The 22061-nt window shown below is 43.5% G+C and overlaps 1 protein-coding gene across 1 annotated transcript in view; it reads left to right on the top strand.

Moving 5' to 3' along the window:
- PLEKHM3 (pleckstrin homology domain containing M3) overlaps positions 1-22061 on the top strand; it is a 166333-nt gene that overhangs the window by 5433 nt on the left and 138839 nt on the right. The window contains 1 exon segment of the mRNA XM_081096045.1: positions 16381-17292. Within this exon segment, the coding sequence (XP_080952171.1) occupies positions 16686-17292 (607 nt within the window). The 5' untranslated portion in view covers positions 16381-16685.

The following is a 22061-nucleotide window of genomic DNA, read 5'->3' as shown; positions in this document are numbered from 1 at the left end:
AGCTTCTGGTTCAGGCTAAATAATTCAGAGGACTGAGGTCTGAGAAGGTGATAAAAATGACCACCAGTAGTCAATTCCATGCATGATGTTTGCTCTCTTTCATTGGCCACTGTAGATATTACCAAACAGACAATAAAAAGCCCACATAATTTATTTTCATACTGACAATAAGGTAAGAACTTTATTTGGTCCATGAGTGTAATTAATTTTGATGGCAGCATGAGTCATGAGCGGAAATCAAAGTCAAAATATAGAGGCTCTTGCATTGAGATCTCAGGCTTGCTATTTCCATGAACATTTTGTTTGTTTTTCAGATACTCATTAACTGTAAATTTGAGTTATGTGTTTCAAATTGGATTCCCAGGTTATATGCCACCTGAGTGTGGTAGAGATTTATTTGTTCAGTTATCTTGATTAGCGTAACCAATTTATAATTCAGTACAAACTAAAGCTGCCTGTTCTGCCTTATCTGGTTTGCGTTTGGACATTTATCTAACTGGAAATTTGCTAAATATCCCCTTCACCTTGTGGTCTGTAGATGTGATTATAAATGTACATTTTCAGTCACAGAACAGGAACATATAGGTTAGAAAACAACAGAAATGTGACCAGCACTTTTTATGCTCCAGGAAATTAGCGAAATGATCTCCTCCCAGGTGTTCTTGGTCCATTTTTATCAGCACTCTAACTTTTCCAGAACAATTTCTCTTCTGCCTTTAGAGATTCATTGATTAAACATGTAAGAATTGAGCACTTGTTTTGTGCCATGGCACAGAGCTCTTGAACTTGAAGCTAGGAATACAATATTGAACAAAATAGGCCCATTCTTGCCTTCATGAAGCTTATCATCTAGTGGGGCAGACAGACGAGTCATCAGGCCATTTCACACAGAGTGAGAAATATGATAATTGAGGACATCAGGGCGCTACAGGAGCACATAAGAGGGACGACCAAAATGGACATCCAAGTAGCGTGCCTGTGTGTTGCAGGAAGGTGTGAGGAGAGGGAGATTAAAGAGAGAAGCCCAGGAGATTAAGTGGCCAGGAGCCCCTACAGGCAATGTTAAGGAGTGTGGTTTATCTAGAAGATAACAAGTTTTTAATTTTAGAAATGGCTCAGTGTGGCAAATGGATTTGTGGAGGGCAAGACTGACTGCGAGAAGACAATGGTGGTGTCTGAACTAAGACAGTAACGAAGGAGAGCAATGGATAGATTTTGCAGATCTTGTAGAGGCAGAATCAGTATGACCAGCTGATCTGCAGTGATTGTGGGTGAAGGAGCAAGAAGGTGACGTACATCTTTCTGGAGTGGATGATGATGCTCTTCACTATACAGAGAATGCCAGGGGGAAGGGAGAATGCGGGGGGGGGGGGGGGGGGAGAATGCCAGGGGGAGATGAGGAGTTTGGTTTTGTGTCTGTTAGGAACTAGGAGACAACCAAATGCAGTTGCATATGTGAGTCTAGAGTTCAGAACAGTCCGTTCCTCATCTACCATGTGGATTGTAGCTGAAGCCACAGGAATAGAGAAGACCATTCAGGAAGAGGAACTTATTAGGGTCACGGGGGAATGGAGGAATGCCTTCATTTATGATATGGGCAGAGGAAGGAGCTCCTGGAAGGGACTGAAAGGAGCACCCAGAGATAAAGGAGAAATACCAGACCGACTGTGTCAGTGAATTCACGAGAGCAATGCAAAGAGTGGGTGTTCAGTAGGCCAAATACTGCTGAGAGGTCAGTCCGGAGGGGAGTGGAAAGTCTCCTGGGTTTAGCAATAAGGAAATTGTTAACCCCTGCCTGTGCGGTTTCAGCCGGGCAGAACCAGATTGCTTCTGGGGGAGAATGAATGGGTGGTGAGAGGTGGAGTCAGAAAATATAAAGAATACGTTTCAAGAAACTTAGAAGAAAAAGGGAGGAGGGAGAAGTGTCCTAGCTGTGGAGGAACTTGGGGGACAAGGGAGGGCATTACTTATTTATTTTTTTCTTCTTTAAAAAGAGATACTCCATTTGAGTCATCCTGCATCTTGCACCCTGGAATCCCTTCACTCCAGGACCACTAGGAAAGCCGATGCATAGCAACTCATGCTGCTATGTGCACAGTGCAGGAGGGACCCTTGACTAAATTAAAACCTTTTCCCAGAGCTTCCTGAACTCATTGCTCTCACCACTCTCTTCGCCAGTTAGTTGGTTTATAATGGAAGGAAATGAAAGAGAATATGGTGACCCTTTCCCCTTTTCCATATAGACAACTCCAGTTGCCATCCTGTACACAAAGCACTACATCCTATCATTTGATTCACACTCCAAAACAACCTGTGAAGAAGGTAGAACCTGAAATTCAGGCTCAAGTGACTTGCCCAGAATTCTGCATCTGGTTCTAGTGCATGGAAGGTTCAAGCTCAGGTGTTCTAATTCCAGATCTTCTGATCCAAAATAATTGCCCTTCATTGAAAGTTAGATATGATGCCTATATTTCCCCTGTAGTGGGGTCATGTGAAATCCTGGGCTTATTGTCTTTTAGTACATTTAAGAAATAAGACTGAAAGTTGTGTGTCAACTTTGTTATTTTGTTTAAACACTGATATTTCACCCCCCATCAACCCCCCCCCCCCCCAAAAAAAAAGTTATGTTGGTTTTAGAAGGAGGCAGTTTATTTGGACATGCCTGAATACTCAAAATGTGTTTGAATTATCTGTAGTCACATCTGATTTGAAACTATTTCTTTTAATTCTTTTGACACAAACACTTATTTCCAGGTTTTTAAAAAGCAAGCACTTTTACGAGTGTTTGTATTTATTGGCTAAATGAAAAATGATGTTTCAGGGAAACATTAGTGAAAGGTTTGTGCAATTAGGACTACGCAAACATTTGCAAAAGCACTTGTTTGGCCTAAATGAAGTCAGTTATTACACCCTTGCAGGCATTCCAAATATCGTGTCCAAGGTCACGGAGAGAACTGAGGTTAGCCGTTCAGAGAACAGCCCTTATTCTGTTTGCTCAGGGACCTCTCATCCACCATTCCGATGACACAGAAGTATTACAGAGGTGATTTTTATTTTTTTGTAAATTAAGTATAAACTGTTTCCCTGGGTATAAAGATGATATTTGGCAATTCACTCTCAGAGTTGTGGGATTAACAAGCAGTAATATTTAAAAATCAACATGAAAGTTGCTGGTGTTTGACACTAAAATTCAAAGCATCATGTGTGTAAAATTTTAGCTGTATTATCTCAAAGCAATTAATTTACTATGAATTGTGACATAGGACTGTATGTGCATTTTAAAGATTTTTAAAAATTGATTTTTAGAGAGAGAGTAAGGGAGAGGGAGAGGAAGTGAGAGCGAGACATCGATCAGCTGCCTCTTGCATGCACCCCACCGGGGATGGAACCCGCAACCTGGGCATGTGCCCTAACTGGGAAGTGATAGGGAAGTGAACTGGCAACCTTTCGGTGTACTGAATGACACCCAACCACTTGAGCCACACCGGCCAGGGCTATGTGAGCGTTTTAGAGTCTTGCTTCCACTCACTTATTGGCCATATGACCTTGAACAATGTACTTTATTTCTTAAGTCTCGATTTCCTTATCTGTAAAGTGGTGATGATAATACCGGCTCTCTAGTAGGGTTGTTGTGAGGATTTACCAATATAATGCAGAGAAAGGGCTTACCATAATGACTTCCCTTCAGTAAGTACTCAGTAAGTTTTAGCTGTGACTCTTTAATCTTGGTCTTGGCTTAGGAATTATAAGAACTATCTTTATTGTTCTTATTTTATTAAATACATCATCCTACATTTAACACGTGTCCATCCACATTGAAGGAGTCCCAACTATCATATGCCTATCATTCTAATGTCAGATCAAAACAGTTAAGGAAATATGGGCCAATCAGAGTTCCAGAGCGCAACTCCAGAATGCTTACACGCTGCAGGGTTGTTATGTAAAAATTCATTCTATACTAATAGTAGTCCATAATAAAAGAAATTTAGACCCAGATTTGGAGACAAAAGTATAGTTTCTACTGTTCTTCTTCATACCTTGTAAATTTTTCCTTTATCCCATATGATGGGCAGAGGTTTTTCTCGCCTTCACATTTTACATAGTAAAATAACAAGGACTCATCCTGCTATTTTGCCTTACCTTGTCCTTATCTTTGAGGGTCAAAGACAGTATTTTGTCTGCCTTTGCCAGCCTTGCTTTGCCTTTGTAGCCAACGTTATTGTCACAGATTAATTCCAGAAGGGAGGGGTCGTGGATGCAGCCCATCACCACGGAGTGTATCTGCCCTTTCAAATGAGAAGTGAGTCACCTTTTGATCTTATCATGGGCTGTCTCTCTCCAGGTGCCATTTAACAAAGACCCAGGCTTAAGTTTTTTTAGCAGGTTCAAGTGTAGCAGAGAAAGAAGAAAAATCAGTTAATTACCTCTCGTATTCATTCACCATGAACACCCACAGGAAGCAGTTTTGTAAATATGTGCTAACTTACAAGCTGGTTGTTGTTTTGAAGGTTAGAGTTGTAAGTAGTCTTCCTCCTGCTAACCAGCTGCAATGACCTAAGGAATTGAAGTCAACAGGAAGTGAGACGATTATTCATTTCCTCTAACATCCAGCAAAGGCCTTCTGTTGAGCAGGTGTGTCTGTGGGTCAGAAAGACTTGGACAGCTTGTGAAGAAGCTCTCTGTACTCTTGCCTCCCATCTGTGCGGCTGTTAGTTCACTCCAAACTCTCTCCTGGGTGGGACCTCTGGAGCTGTTACTGTTGGGACAGCTTCAGGACGGAAGCCCCATTGCTAGAGCAGGTACATTGGTTCTGTTTGTTTCCTTTGTCTGTGGTTTCTTTCAACTGAAGTCATCTATATGAAGACATATTATTATGTCATTTAATTGTGTTCTGTCACTTAAGACCCTTGTCACTTATTGTCCCTTGCTTAGTAATGATTCCTTGGTTATGTACTTCTGTTGAAGCACATTTTACATTTGGTTTTGTGTTGTTTCCCCATTAGCTAACTCGAGGGCAGGAGCTGTGTTTTGTGTTCCTAGCATCTAGCTTAGTGTTTGAGTACTTGGCCTGGCCCATCCTCTTGTAAATGCTTGTTGAGTATAAGTGGTTGTGTGGTTAGGATTCAGCTAGCTTCTAATAGGAATGGGAACTGTTTTTGATTTTACAAAGAACTTCACGTGCATTACCCACATTTGTGCTCACAGCTCTCTAAGGTAGATGTGGGCAGGCCTTGGCAGGATTTTCATTTTGCAGATAATAAGGGCCCAGAAGCACTGAGTCAGCCTGACTTGCTGGAAGTCATTCAGCTTAGAAGGCAATGCGAGGACATGAGCCCTTTTTTGGTGTCAGAAATTTGTGTTCTTGCCATTGCTACACCTTTGTCCCACTGAATAAACTCAAAACTGGGAAGCTCACACATGGGTTGGTGCTGGGGTCCAACCCCAGCAGGTCCAGGGGTCCCCAAAGGTGTGGATGGAGTCGGCGAAGAAGGAATGACACGGAGACAGCATTCAGTTGATCAGCAGCCTAGCCAGGATCTCTAGCCAGGATCTCCAGCGAAGTTCTGGTTAGGATCTCCAGCCAGGTTCTGTAGCCATGTTCTCTTGCTAGGTTCTCCAGCCAGGTTCTCCAGGTTCTCCAGCCAGGTTCTATAGCCATGTTCCCTCGCTAGGTTCTCCAGCCAGGTTCTGTCCAGGTTCTCCAGCCAGGTTCAGTCACCAGGTTCTAGTCAGGTTCTCTTGCCATGTTCTATCCAGGTTCTGTAGCCAGGTTCTGTCTCTAGGTTCTTCAGCTAGGTTCTCTCACTAGGTTCTGTGGCCAGTTTCTGTCCAGGATCTTTTGCCATGTTCTCTCACTAGGTTCTGTCTCTAGGTTCTTCAGGTTCTCTCGCTAGGTTCTGTCTCTAGGTTCTGTGGCCAGTTTCTGTCCAGGATCTTTTGCCATGTTCTCTCCAGCGAAGTTCTTCTGTCTCTAGGTTCTGTGTAGATTCTGTGTCTAGGTTCTGTGTCCTGTTGTCTTGTTACATCTGTATTTATACCAGTTGATTCCAATCCTATCAATCTCTATTCCAAAGGTTAGGGTGTTTCTTATCTCCATTCCAGGGAGTAAAGATTTATGTAGCTTAAGCATGATTGTTCGTAGTTAAAGTGATTAATTACCCGCCTGGCACTTAGTTAAGGGGTTTTATTCCCTCCCTAACTTCAGGGGAAAATCCTTACCTGGAGAAACAACCTTTCTCAGAGAGGTGACCTTGGTTAAAACACACAGTGCCAAGAAGGTGAGCAAACATATTAAGAACAGTATGCCATATATGCCAGGTCCCTTGAAACAGCAAGGATGGACCGGCTCCCGGCAGGTTGGATTCAACCTTCTTGTTTGTGGTCCTTCTAACAAAAGTGATTCAAAAGGTAATTGAACTTGGGTGGCTCACAGGACTTGGTAATTAGACAGGGGTTCCAGGAACTCTTTTTCCTTCCCCATAGGGACTTCATTTGACTATAGATGAGTCATCTTGATCTCTCTTTCATCATCTTTAAAAGAGTCCTGCTGCTTTATTCACCTCTCTCTGGTGAGATGCTACATGTATTTATCAAAAAGTATATCAACGCCCGGCTGGTGTGGCTCAGAAGTTGAGCATCGACCTATGAACCAAGAGGTCATGGTTCGATTCCAGGTCAGGGCACTTGCCTGGGTTGCAAGCTCATCCCCAGTAGGGGGTATGCAGGAGGCAGCCAATCAATTATTCTTTCTCATTATTGATGTTTCTATCTCTCCCTCTCCCTTCCTCTCTCTGAAATCAATAAAAATATTTTAAAAAAGAAGCATATCAAACAGTGTATAAACTGTACTCTAAACCATGCATGTGAAGGTGGTTATTCTCAGTAAAGCCAAGTGATTTTTGCTCAGGTTAACTGAATTTGAGGAGTTTGTGAGAAAATTGAATTACATTCAGTTCTGTATTGGAAATGTAGTTGCTAGTACTCAGGTTCAAGTAGAAGATTCTAAGAAGTTATATGAGCTGATGACATCTTTAAATCTAAAGCTACTTCCCTAGCTCTTTTTGGGTGTTTTGCATATCTGGGTCTTAGTGTACCTCCTTGGGGGTGTCATTACCTTTGTTGTTGTAGTGTGTCACATGTTCAGCCCAGGCCAGCTGGCTTTGCTCAGGGGGCACCTACATGGACACTGGTCAGTTATTCCCTGTTGCAGTTGGAGGGTGATTTTAGCAACATGTGGTTGTTATGATGGAAATTTTCACCGTCTTCATCTCAGTCCTGGGAAGAAGATAATTTGAATGGCATTTCGGTTTGTTTTTGAATCACTGTTCCCTGCCATGGAGGTAAAGGGAAATGGAAAACATGGACTCTGCATTTTTGGACACTTACATAACCGAAGTGTGTCTTGTTTCTAAAAGCAGGACATTGGAACTTGTTGGTTTTACAAAATGGGTTTCCCAATCAAAAGCCTTGGCTCTTCAATCCGCGGTTGACCTAGGGGCGGAATAACATCACTGCCTTCAATAACAAAGCAATCTGAGATTTGAAGTGCCAGGCTTATATTTAGTTTGGTTTCTGGGAAAACATCTTGGGGCATCAAATGCCTCAGTGATTTTGCAAGTGGCAAACAATAAACAAGAGCAGAGATGCACTGAAAAATGCTTTAAATGGGTTGTCTGGGGGTATTTCAAAGGGACATCTCCTTACGGGTGTTAGAAAGAGCTAGAGCTCGAAGTCGCTGGAAAAGGAGACCAGCTAAGCTGCTGATTTGGAGTGGTTTACAGAATAACTCCTAAGTGCAGCCTCGGTGCTTTTGTTTCTGTGAAAGGTCTGAGTGGGGTCTTTTGCTACCTGACCTTTGCCATGTTATTTTTAAACCTGGTTTCAATAGCTTACAAGCTTTCTCTACCAAGAAAAAACTTAAAAGCTCAAGTCAACATAATATTTTGGAAAGCATGTCAGATTTTACTTCAGTGAGCTTATAATGAATTCACATATGCTTTTGTCAGAAAACCCAGAGTGGTCTTTATATTTACAGTTGTCACTGCTGTGCAAACACACTCTCTATGCAGTTGTTCATTCAACAAATACTTACCAAGCACCCATTGTGCCCTGGCCATACTTCTAGGCCCAGTGGAGGATTATAAAAATGAAATAGGGTAGAATTGCTGTTCTCAAGTTGATGTAAGTACAGTAGGGTACTTTAGACAGTTTATATATCTCTGGGCCTTAGTTTCTCATCTGTAAAATGGAGATAATAGTACTCACATTGAACATTGTGAGAGTTAGAGATATAAAGTATCAAGCGATGTAACCGGCACAAAATAGGTTTTTGATAAATTATATAGTAAATGTGATCATCATTTCAGAAAGAACAGGCAGCATGTGGTATATGTGTTGGGGGCAGTACCAAAGACGTGTGGATGTTTAAAGAGAGAGCAGACAGTTTTAGGATCAACACATGCTTGTGGAAGAGTGGATAGCATTGGAGCGTGAAGAGTGTACCTCAGAGATGACTGTAGACAAAGTCTTGGAGTTGAGAAAGCATGGCATTTGAGAAATAGCATTCTAGTTTGGAGGAAAAGAGTATATTTTATGGAAGAGAAGTGGGAAGTTGTACAGGCAAGTGATGTCAGGATTGTGAAAGGCCTAGAGCGGCAGGTGAAAGAGCTGGACATTGTGGTCAGTGGAAGCTCCATGAAAGGATTTTATTTGCTGCCGTCTCCCAGTGTCCTGTACTTTGTCCAGCCCTTCGAGAGCACTCGGCACGTATTAATTGAATGAATAACTGAGTATGATTTTAGACAAATTGAGCTTAATTTGGCCATGAGAATGCCAGGGTAGATTTGTCCCACAAGCAGTTGGGACCAGAGGTCAGGCCTGAGATTGAGACTGAAGGTGGACATTTGAGAGGCTTGGACATAGAAGTACTGTTGAAGTCACAAGTCTGGATACATTGACCAGCAGAACCACATGCAGCTGTAGTGGGAGAAGAGAGCTTAGGCACTGTCCCCATTTGGTGAGGTGACCAGTAAGGACAGGAGGAAGATGGAGACGGAGAGGGCGGTGCCTCTGAAACCCAGGGGGAAATGTGTGCAGAGGCAGGTTAACAGCATCAAGGAGGGTCAGGACTTTGAAGAACCGTGCACGGGTAAGGAGGAGGTCGGGGTAGCTGGAGAAGAGATGTTCAGTCAGGTGGCGTCAGGTTGTAAGGTGTAAGTGGCACAGCACGCTCTGCGGCGTTTCTTTCTTTTGTCAAGGTTAGTATTTGCCAGTATTTGCTTTTTGAGCGTACCCTTAAACAGCGTGCCCAAACTGTATATAATCTGATTCCAATGAGATATTGGACAAAAACACACCTATCGATTTATTCTCTGAGTTATGGGATCGTGACTGATTTTTCTTTTCTTTCCTTCCCATATTTGTCATTCTTTTCCAGAGTTTCTATGAGTATTTATTACTTTTAGAACTGGAAAAAAACACTACAAATTATTTTTTAATGTTATACTCCTTATGCATTGGATGTCAATAAACATCTCATTTATTGAAACTTGTATACAATGTAGCCACATTTTAAAAACATCTTTTTATTGATTTCAGAGAAGAAGGGAGAGGGAGAGGGAGAGGGAGAGGGAGAGAGAAACATCAATGATGAGAGAGAATCATTGATCGGCTGCCTCTTGCATACCCCACACTGGGGCTCAAGCCCACAACCCCGGGCATGTGCCCTGTCTGGGAATCGAACTGTAACCTCCTGGGTCATAGGTTGATGCTCAGCCACTGAGCCACACCGGCTGGGCACAATGTAGGCATTTAATGTTCTCTCTAGGCCTATGAAAATGGGATTCCACATGTGTTTCTAGCTGTCCTTCTCTGAAAGACTCCTGAATGCTTCTTACGAGGTCTCCATTGGTACCGTTTCCTTATCAGCTGCTTGTGGCTTATCTGTACTTTACCAATGTGCTAACTTTGTCTTTATGACAAAAACCACCATGAAAAATCATAACCTCTTGAGCCTCATGGTCCAGAAGTGTCATCTTACTGGGTCAGATCCTCTTGTGGCAGATCCTTCATATTACGTAATTTTAGAAAATTCTCAGTCAGCCGCAGCCTTAACCAAAGTGAAGAACATGTGAGAGCCACATGTGCTGACCATTCTTGCAATCACCCTTGATTCTGAAAAGGACCGGCAGAAACAGTTCATCCTAGGTGTCCTTGGCATTGCATTCTTCTCTATAGTCTCAGCACCCATTCAATTCTGGTCACAAGCCGTTTAGTCATGGCGGGGGGGGGGGGGGGGAGAGGGGGGGCGGGGGGGGAGGGGGGGGAGGGGGGGCGGGGGGGGGCAGCACTTTTACCAAACAACTTGGGAGAACATGGCATCTCTGTGTGGGCCAGGCTGGTCTCACTGCTCATCTCTGCTTCTGCCTCTGTGTGGGAGGACTGCTGGATTCATCCTGTTGATTAGGCTTGCCCAATGAGCATGTAGACAGCAGATTTCCTTGTCAGACAATAGCAATTCACTGATTCTCCATCCTGTTGCCTTCTGATGCATGCATGGGTTCTTGGGTTTGAGCTTTGATTACCACCCTAACCAATGGACCTCAGCTTCTCAGTCTATTAAATAGAGGAAATAACCCTTTTTACAGAAAGAGTATTCTATACAGAAATAAGGTGAAATATCTACAGATCATCGAGTTGGGCTGAAGCCAGTGTATCATCCGCAGTTGGTTGCTGACTGTGTTAATTGGGCCGACGAACCCTTCCCGGGAGGGAGAGACCAGGAGCACCTGGTTGTTGAATGGGTGAGACCCAGCGGCGTGTGTCATAATTATACGTCAGTTTACAGTTTTTAAAGGCATGTTTGGACAGCTACCTCGTGAATGATCCACAGGTGAAGCAACTTGATATTAGCAACTGTATTGAATACAGGTAGCTGAGTGAGGCACCCAGGGGTTAATGGTTTGCCCGAGGCCACCCAGTGTGTGGTTGGTTGGGCCAGATTTGGAATACAGTCCTAATTAGCTCCCGATTTCCAGTTTTGTGCTGAGGTAAACCACACTGCACCCACACACTGGTTTTACCCAATTCACTTTTGTCAGAGGGAGGTACTCTTCATATTTTGCCTTGTCCAAATATGTTGTAATTTTTTAACGAATTAATTTCAAAACCAGATGAGGCAAGCTAGCAGAAGGTGTTTACTCATAGATTTTAAATTTGGCATTAGACCGTTATAGCAAATTTAAGGGCTGTTCATCCTAATACAACATAATAAAATACTGACAAATATGGAAAATATGAAATTCCAAAACAGGTAAGGGTGGTAAACAGAGCCCAAAGGGATGAAGGCGTAGAATAGAGATTCTATCAGAGGGTCAGGAAAGCATTGTGCCTGCTCTCAAGTAGCTCGGAATGCAGGGTGGGGTCAGGAGAGACTGTCGATTGAGTACAATGCCGAAACCCAGGCCGCTCTGTGAGCCCGAGCAGTTCGGAAGGCTCCCAACTAGGACCGAAGCGTGAAGGAGTAAAACCACGAGGTGAGTGTTGGTCAGGGGCTGCCAGTTGGAGAGGTGGGGAGGTCGTGAAGGGCCATGACCTTCCCTCAGAGGAATAACAGTGCATTCATTCCCCCGTGTCAGCTCAGAGCCTTTTTGTGTGTTGGGTACTCTTCTACGCACTTGGGATACTTTAGTGAACAAAATAAACATAAATGCCTGTCCTCAAGGAGCTTATGTTTGACTTGGAAGAGAGAAACCCTGAGCACTAAGAGGTGTGTTAGGTCAGTAAAGGAATAGGGGAAAAGGCCCAGCCCGGTGAGTAACATGAGCAGTAGTAGTAAGTCATGTTGACAGTGTCAACCTGGATATGACAGGAATGGTTTTACCTCTCAAAACATAGAGCCCTAGTCCAGTCAGGAGAAAAACATCAAAATAATCCATTGACCAGTAGTCATCAAAACTGTAAATTCGTCAAACACAAGGAAGTCTCTTGTCATAGCCAAGAGGAGGCGAAAGAGGCATGAGAACGGAAAGTCATGCGGTATCCTGGGTGGGATCCTAGAACAGTAAAAGGATAGTAGGGGAAAATGGAGGAAGTCACAACAAAGTAAGGGCCTTAGCTAACAACAGTGCATCAACATTGGTGCATTAATTGTGATAAAATGTACCAGACTGATGTAAGATGTTACACGGAGGAAACCGGATGTGGGGTGTATGGGAATGCACTGTACTATCTTTGCAATAATTCCATAAATCTAAAACCGTTCTAAAATTAAAAGTTTATTTAAAAAGAAAAAGGCAGAATAAGGGGACTGAGAACTCCAGGGCAGAGATATGTGTTAAAATTTTAAATAGGGTGGTCAGGATCGGCCTCATTGAAAAGGTGCCATGAACAATTATTTAAGGAAAGAGTTGGCCATGTTGACATCTGGGGAATAGCCAAGGCAAAGACCCTGAGGTGAGATGTGTCAGCAAGTTTGAGAACCAGCGGGAGGCCAGTGTGGCCAGATGGGAGGGAAGGTGGAGGGCCGAGGGAGCATGAGGTCATAGAGGAAGGATGATGGTGCTGACCGGGCAGCGAGAGGCTTTTTAGGCTTGTTGCTCGTGTACCCTGTGCCAAGAACCATGCCACCTATTGCCTTGTTCAATTCTCTCAACTGTCCTAGGAGAGAGGTATTACTCACTTGTTGATTCTGCAAATGAGAAAACTGGGAAGAGAAAGGTTAAGTAACTTATTGAAGTCCCCTTCCTCCTGAGCCCCAGAGTTGTCGCTGCTGACCTCTGCCTCTTCTTCGGAGGCTGGACTCCATCGTCTAGGCCACAGGGGTAGAAATTTAATCTCTTTTGTTCACTGTTGTATCATCAATGCCTAGAACACAGTCGCTGCTTCAGAAAACATGTATGGAATGAATAAACCACTGCTACTCTCAGTAACTCTTTTTATCTATTTAATTTGTACTGTGCAAATACAGGCAAAGACTTGGATTTGTCACACTGGTCTGTTAATTCATTTATTACACTACTAGAGGCTCGGTGCATGAAAATTTGTGCACTGGGGGCGGGGGAGGGTGGGGTCCCTCAGCCCGGTCTGCCCCCTCTCACAGTCCGGGAGCCCTCAGGGGATGTCCTACTGTGGGGAGCAGGCGCAGGGAGCAGGCCTAAGCTGCAGTTTGGCCTCCCTCTGCGGGAGGTGACCGGCCAGCCAGCCGATCAGGGGAAGGCGCCACCCCCATCACCCCACTGCTGCTGCCACTGGCCACCACAGCTGCCTGTCCTCGGCCCTTGTAGCCACTGTGGCTTTGTCTGGAAGGATGTCTGGCTGTCTGGTCTAATTAGCATATTATGCTTTTATTATTATAGAAGTACTGATGTGGGGTGGGGCTGTTGTTAAAGCAGTAGTTGTCTTTATTGTTTATTGCTAGAGATAATCATGATGTGGTGAGGGCTGTAAATCAGAGGTACTGACAACAAAGCAAAAAGGAGAAAAAGAAAACAATGTCAAATGATTCTAAAGATAGCCACTCAAAAAATTCACTCATTCGTTCAACAGATATTTATTGAGCTGCAATTGAGTCTGGGGGTCCAAGTGTGGACAAAATAGACAGTGCTGCCCGAGGGGATGTTGACATTGAAACTGTGATGTGTGTAACTTACGGAAGTACAGGTGCCATGGAAACCTAAACAAGGACTATAACTTAGTCTGGGACCCCAGAGAACGCCTCCCTGCGGAAGTGATGAGTCCTGATTATTGGTTGCTGTGTGACATACTACTCCCAAACTTTGTGCCACAATTTATCACCCTCATGGTTCTGGGTTAACTGGGCTCGGCTGGAAAAACCTCATTTGGGATCTCCTATGCGTTACAGTTAGATACCGACTGGGGCTGGAATCCTTGGAAAACCCACTGGGCTCTCATCCAAGACGGTTTCTTCACATGCATGTCTGGTGCCTGTACTTTCATATGTGGCCTGTGTCTACTGTCTGTTTCTGTCCTCTATCAAGGCATTTTAAAAAATATATAAATTTTTTTTTTATTTCAAAGAGGAAGGTAGAGGAAGAGAGAGATAGAAACATTAATGATAAGAGAGAATCATCGATCAGCTGCCTCCTGCATGCCCCCCACTGGGGATCAAGCCCACAACCCGGGCATGTGCCCTTGACCGGAATCGAACCTGGGACCCTTCAGTCCGCAGGCCGATGCTCTATTCACTGAGCCAAACCAACTAGAGCCATTTTTTTTTTTAAAACTTATTTTCTTAGGTGCATCATGATAGACTGCGCCTCTTTAGGACGAGAGGTGTGTCTTATTCATCTTTCCATCTTTAGTGTCTTGATTCTGGTGTGACCTTATTAAGTGATGAAAGGAGGAGAGATGAGTGATTTCCAGATTGCCCTGTTAAACAGCACAGCGTTGAAATGGTTTTAAAGTTGAATTGCTACTACCCTTTCATGAGGATTAAGTGAGGCAATGCGTACAGAAGTGTCCTTGGGACCTCTCACCCTCTCTGGACCGCAATGGCTCCTGTCAGAGGTGGGGGTCGAAAGCATGATCTCAAAGGCCTATGGTTAGTTTAGAACATGTGGGATAGAAGTGTTCCCCACCCCAGGAGTCTGGCCGTCAGTGGCTTTTGCTTCTCACCATCTGTGAATGCTCTTCTCACCAGCAAAGAGCACAAAGGGTATGCTCCTAGATATTTTGATTAGAACAAGGAAGGAGGGAGGGAGGGAGGGAGGGAGGGAGGGAGGGAGGGAGGGAGGGAGGGAAGGAAGGAAAAGAATTACTTTGAAGGTATTTACTCTCTAGTGTGATTAAAGAACTTGATACTGAATTGTAAGCACTGGGTAAGAAAAGGAGCATCCATAATATAATCTTAGATGAATAAGTGCTCTCGGCACCTTGGTGCCTATTGTATAAAATGGAAAACGTATTTTGTTATTATATTTATTTGAAATTATAGTAAAGAAAGAACTAAAAGCTTTAAGATTTATTATGTATTTCTTTTTTTAGCCTCTCACACAAGATAAAACTGAAAACAAAACCCCACGTTTCAGAATTACAGAAGTAGTGAAACCCTGTTGCATAGTTCAGGGGGCTCCATTCCTCTTGGAGACATGGGAAGCAAAACCGTGTCTGCAGTTAGAAAAATATTATAACCGCTTTCATCTCCAAACCTTCAATCTGTGCCTTGCTTCATGAGTGATGGCAAATAAATATCAAAATATAAAAGTAGACAAATTCACTGTCATTATCGATTTACAAGGTTAACCACAGAGTTCGGTGAACTCCAAACCTCCTTGATACATTTAAAATAAAGGGCTGTAATACTAGTTTTGTTTACATACAGTAAGCAATGTAGATTGGTGTTGTTAATTGAAATGTAACGGTTTAATGACCTAAGTGCTAAAAGTGGTTTTAATTAACCATAAAATGGTGCCTTTTTAAAAAAGAAAACACATCTATGTACTTTTGAAGCAGCTTGCAAAGGAGTTGTAATTGCTTAATTTTACCTATTTCTAAGTAGGTGTTGGTGGTGGTTTGGGGGGAGCTCTTGCCTCATTTTGTTTTTTGGCAAAAATACAAAGGTATATGTGGCTATTGAGTACATGAAATGTGGCTAGTTTGATTGAGGCACTTTATTTGGTTTTAATAAACAGAAATAGCCATGTATGGCTAGTGCCTACTGTAGAGGACAGCTCTCTGTCAAGGTCTGCTCTAATTTGCCCTGGTCCTGGAGGTCTACGGTTTCCCAGAGAGAGTGAGTTAGTGCTAGGATTCATTCTTCTCTGCCCAGAGGCTGGCCCTGTCTTCCTAGGCCAGTCCTCACAGCCTCCTTCCAGGAAGACTGGAGGAATTCTGAAGTCCAGAGTCATCATTCGGTACTACATAATCTAAACCTAGGAAGCACAGCGCAGATACATTCAGGTTTAATGAAAGGACAGATTCTCCCTCTCTACTTCCCTCTTGTGCCTTTAAACCTAACAAATTATCAGTGCTTTCAAGGTTTGTGAAAGGACTCATGCATTTATGACTTGCAGACTGATTACCATAGAGGCCCAGTCAGAGAATTCCTAGTCTTTTTTGCTTACTATTTTAGGTCAACATATCACAGAGATTTGCCAGGGCAGGCTTTTCACAATTGCTCTCAAAGGCTTCTCTGTGTGAGTAAAAGCTATTGACCTTAATTCCCCTTATCAGGAGTTCCACTCGGCTCTGTGTAAGTTCGAATACAAAGCGGGGAGTGATGTGGAACTTGACAGTGGACCTTCTGTGTAGGTGTTGTGCACCTTTGGGCGGGAAAGATGGGGAAGTAATTGGGCAGATTTGTATACTACAGAATACAGTGAACTATGTGTCAACGTTGTCCTTTTTATTATTTTCTTCCAGGTAATGGAAGATTGCCATGGCACTGCTTTGACAAGCACTTCCTGTTGTCTTTACAGAGATCTCACTGAAGAATAATCCCAAAGGAACATTTGTTTCCTGGCACCTTTGTTATTGGCCATTCTCAGCTTTTAGTGACTGGGAAAACACCAACCACCCTTATGCTTGGCCTGTTCCAGGCAGCAGATGAGGTTCCTTCCAGGGGTCCCCAGTACTCTGTTGCCCAGAGCATCTCTCTGTTGGGCAAATGCTCATGAAACCGTTCCCTGAGCCAGCGTGGGAGGCAGAGGCCTCTTAGAGCCTGCAACATGGAAGCTTTGGAAGTGGATGATATCAGCCCGGCCCTGGAGGTTACTGAAGATTTCTTCAGTACTTTTGACAGTAAACTAGAGAAGGCTGTTCAGCAAGCAGAGGTTTATGGGATCCAGGAAGTCCCTGAACTGGTGGGGCACGAGGTACTCAGTAACATAACAGACAATGGTGCTATCAGAAATGTTGCCTCCCTAGGCGAGGGGGGCATGCTTTGGGACCACTGTCAGACCAGGTTCTTAGAAACCAAAGTTCAAAATGTCTTCCCCGCCAAAGAACAGTTTATGGTCCAGAAAGGGACGGCCCCAGATAATCTCTCCTGGATGGAACAAAAGGAAGCATCAACCTTTAATTTTTTCAACATCTGTCAGCGTCGGAGGGACAGACCTCGTTCTGTGAATGACTTGTTGGATGAGACCACTACCTTTAAGCCAGGGCATGCTCGATCAAGGTCAGATGTTACCCAGGTGGACTGGAGGGTGATCCTCCAGACCACGCCTTTGCAGCAGCAGCCACAACAACCATCTCTTCAGGGCCCTCACTTCACCAGGCCGTCCTTCCTGTCGCCCTCACCAAATAAGATAGAAGATGCTCAAGGAAATACTGGTATGTTTTTATATCTGAACAACTGCCGATTTTCCGTTGTGTCTTTTGCGTTTGCTCAGGAGAATCTTATCCTCCAGTATCCATGTCTGGCTCTGCTTACTTAAGCTTCCTCTTCCATTTACGTTCACACTTTATCCTACTTCAAGTCTATAGTCTTCACGGGAGGGACTGAGCGAAAGGACAACTCTGGTGAATTCTTCCTTTCTAGTCTTGTATGTGAGAATCAGCTCTCATAGTGAATGGAGCATTTTTCCTTTGAACATTGTATGATACTGTTTCTTCACTTCAGGAGATGTTCATCAGATCACACCTTGGGTGCAGCCTTGTGCTGTGAAAGAGTTAAAGGTGTGTGAAGACGCAATCCCTGCCATAAAGAACTTCTCCTTTAGCTGAGGGGTTCAGACACAAAGACTCAAGAAGGCACCCAGTAGTGAGAGAAAGTAGATGGTCCACTGGAATGTTTCCGAGGGAACTCCTGTTTTCCTCTCTATTGTTGGGATTCTTTGGATGAGTGAGCGACAGCGACTGAAAGAGCATGGAGAAAGGTGAAAACTCCCTAGGCTGGGCTGGTCAGGAAGGGCTTGTGAGAGGCATGGAACTTGAGCTGGACCTTGAAGGACACGAAGATGCAGAAAGGGTCTCAGTAGAGGACACCTGGTCAGGATTATGGTATGAGGAAGGGGAAGAGATGGGAGGTGCAGAGACATCAAGTCAACCCTTGTGAGAGGAGCAAATGGTCCCATGGCGGACAGAGGGAGGAAAAGGTTGGAGAGGTTTGTTAAGACCTCATAGTGTAGAACCTTGAATTTATTTTTTCCCCATACTTTATACACATGCATGCACTCATATACTGTATATACATATAGTCATGTACTCACACATGAATTTCCTCTTCTGTGAGACATGGTAAACCATCTCTCTGTTTCCCTCAGCATTTTCTCTCAAGATAACCTCTTTTGTATAGGATACCCATTTTTTTTTAACTGATGATTCTTCAGTTACCCTGCTTAACTCTTAATTTAGATTGAGCTGCTCAATTAACTGGGGAGACTAATTTATCTACTTACCTGCTATTTTAGTGTTACTTCAATCCTCTACCATTGCTTGGTATTCCGTTGGTACATTTAACATTATAATAATAAAACAACTTGAGGCAAGGATATAATTTAGTGTCTGTTAAGGAAAGGCAGCATTCCCGTCTGTAAGGTGCTGCCTTATTTTTATATCCAGTTCAGATCCATCCTTTTAGATACTTTTCTCAAATTTATGACTTGTGATTTCTCCTACTTTCACCAGTCCTCCGTAACATCTAGCCAAGGGTGGAGACCATGGGAGTAAGAAGAAAAGGACATTGTAAAGCACAGCATGTGGTAACTGATTAGACATTAGGGACAAACAAGTTTCTGGGACCCCAGTGCCTGGAGAATGAGAGCTCTGCCTTGAGTCCAAGTACAAACAGGTGTGCTCCTTGATTATCAGTCAACCTCTGTTGTTTTGGGTTTCTTAGAGTTCACATAGATTTTTATGACTGTATCATCATAACCATTCTAAATCCCTGGTACAACCAAAGTTAAAAGGTGTCATGTTTCCAGTTTTATTCTTCCTATCTTGTTCGGATTGTAAATGCAAGAACCAGACCTTCTTTAGAGTCTTTAGTATATTACGATTTTTTTTAATTCTCAATTTTAAAAAGTTGAGTATTAAATGATGTTGAAATGTAAGTACTGAATGGTGTTCTGAAAAATTAACTGTCACAAATGGCCTTTGCAGATATTGATATAACCTAGCCTCGCCACCTTTGTGTGGTCCATGAGATAGCAGAGAGCTGCAAAGTTGGGCAAATTCTGATGCTTTTTCTTTCTGGCATCGGAAGAGCAAGCAGGCCATGCCATGTTTTTATTACTAACCTGGTAAAGGGCAGGGGTGAGCAGTGAGTGCCCACGCCACAGAGGAGTTCTGGGTAGGCTGCCAACTGCAATTCTCACCTTTGGGAGGGGTATGCCAACATTCAGGTGCATTCTAGTCAAATCAGCCAAGATCTTTGAGTTGTTTACTTTAAATAATATATTTTTTATTTATTTCAGGGAGAGAGAGACACACACACATCAATGATGAGAATCATTAATTGGCTGCCTCCTGCATGCCCCACTCTGGGGATTGAGCCTGCACCCCGGGCATGTACCTGACTGGGAATCAAACCATAACTTCCTGGTTCTTAGGTCGACACTCAACCACTGAGCCTTGCCGGCTGGGCTGAGTTTACTTTAAAACCTTTGAAATTAGTGATCCAAACTGAAGAAAGGCTTACTGTTTCTCCTGAAAGAATATGCCAAAAGCAGAGGAAGGGGTGTAGATCTTGGCTAGCGCTGGACATTTGGGGCCAGGCCAGACCTCTTCCGTGAGCTCCAGACGTGCACATCCGGCTGACTGGTGAGCACATCTGCTGGAATGTCTCACGGGCACTTTAAATTCAGAGTGACCAAAAGCGACCCATCGCCCTCCCATCTCCTACTCCTGCTGGTCTAACAATTAACCAGGTTAATGAGAGGCTGGGGCTCTTAGAAGAAAGAAAATTTAGTCAAATTGGTTTTCTTAGATGAGGTCAACTTGATTTTGTGTCTAGCTGTGTCACTCTCTTACCTAAGGGCTTTATAACTGCAAAATTGTATGTTTTCTCCAGTTAAATTTTTTTTCTGGCTCCTAGTCTGAGCTCACCTTGAGTAGCTTAAAGACTTACAAGGAATAGTTCTACTCCTCCTCCCCTTCCTTCTCTTTTGCCCAACCCCCCTTATTCCCTCTTTTTCCTTTCATAGCAGCAACCCCAAGGATCTTCATTAGGTAGGAATGCTGCATCTTCTGCCTCATTTATTGACGAATAACTGGGCTTTTGAGCCTTCCTGAGGATAACCGCCACTTTGGGTATAAAACAAATCGGGTTCTGGCATGATGAGGGCAGTGGGTAGCTGGGGGTGTAACATCAGCTATTTTGTTAATGGGCAAGCCTGTCTGAAGAAAGCCTTCTAGTCAAACAAGATATTGGTTAAAAACACTGACTCTAAACCTATGCTATTAGAGTTTCACTCCTTGTTACAGTACTTATTAGCTCGTAACAGAGGTTTCTTAAGCTCTCTGTCTTTATAATTATATTACATTTTGTCATAAAGCACGGAAAAGTGGTAGTATTCACCTCAGTTTCTTGTGAGCATTAAATGGGTTAAGACATCTAAAAGTACTTCTTCTGCCCTAGCCAGTTTGCTCAGTGGATAGAGCATCAGCCTGCGGACTGAAGGGTCCCAGGTTTGATTCTGGTGAAGGGCATGCAACTGGGTGCAGGTTCCCTGGTCAGGGGTCAAGGGCATGTACCTTGGCTGCAGGCTCCTCCTCAGCCCGGGCCCTGGTTGGGGTTCATGCAGGAGGCAACCAATTGATGTGTTTCTCTCACATCACTATTTCTCTGTCTTTCCTTCTCTCTTCTACTCTCTCTAAAAATCAATGAAGAAATACCCTCAGGTAAGGATTAAAAATAATAATAAATAAATAAATAAATATAAAAGTACTTAGAACCATGTTTGGCACATAGTGAACAATAAATGTTTTAAAGTTTTAGTAATATTGATTTTGCTATTAATAGAATTTGAAACTCATCAGTGGGAATCAAGGTGACATTACCAATCACTCCTCGTTTTCCCTGGCAGTCTATTTCATAAAATGTCCCCACAGTAAATATTTCTTGAATTGGCCTTCTTGAAGTGTACCTTTTCACAGCTCCGAACTGGTTTGTTAACGGGAAATGGACCATTCATTCCCTTTCTCATATTGACGTGTGACCAACTGTTTGCTATCTTCTACACCAGAGTTTATGATTCCTGAGGAAGGGATGGTCTCTTACTCATTGTTTTACCCTCAGTACCTAAAATAGGGCTCTCGAAATAGTATTGCTCAAACATGCCTTCAGTCTCACAGCTAGGAAACAAGGGCACCTCGATTTGAACCCAGGTAGTCGTGTCCCCCCCCCCCCCCCCCCAGAGCCTATACTCTTGACCACTAAGCTAGGCTGTATCCTTACTTTGCAACCTTCCACTTCGAAAGCGTTATTGGCAGTCAATCTCTGTGGGGGTAGAGGGCGGGAAGAAACAGACCTGGATAATGTTCATCGAACTAAAATTATATCATTGGTTAGGAAAAACTGAGACTCACCAAAGCAGTCTAGCTGAAAGCAAGGATTGTCTTCTGCATTTAACATATTTGCTAAATACGTGGACAGTCAGAGCCGGTCACAGTTCTTTAGGAGACCAGTGAATCTGCAAAAGGAAGACTGTAACTTTATCTTTCACTTTCTTGAATGTTAGCTATGCAGAGAGCTTAAGTGAACCGACTCCCGTGGGTTTGTAACCATGGAAAGATGGCTGTGGTTTTGCCCCATCTTTGGCAGCTTTTTTTAGTCTTACTTAGAAGCATGCAAATACATTCTAGAGACTGCATTGCCTCAGAGAGAGACAGACCTAGGACAGACTTCTTAAGCTGGAATGTTGCCTGTGCTGACGGATAAAGGATGTTCCTAGTGGGTCCTACCAGGATGAAGGTGTGTGGCCTGACTCCAACCTGATTAGCACTATCTGCACTACCTGGGGTTTGGATAGTAGTGTCAAAACAGTTAGCTTATAGGTTCATAGGAAGGACTAGATCTAAGGTGAAATGGCAACAGAAGTCGTTATATCTAAAGAATCCCAGGCAGTGGTGGAGGCCAGAGCTTCCTCTCCTTGCTGCCA

The sequence above is a fragment of the Myotis nattereri genome (assembly GCF_964212035.1).
Source record: "Myotis nattereri genome assembly, chromosome: 7".
In the NCBI taxonomy this organism is placed as follows: domain Eukaryota; kingdom Metazoa; phylum Chordata; class Mammalia; order Chiroptera; family Vespertilionidae; genus Myotis; species Myotis nattereri.
Note: the sequence above shows the minus strand (reverse complement) of the source record. Positions and strands in the feature narration are given on the sequence as shown.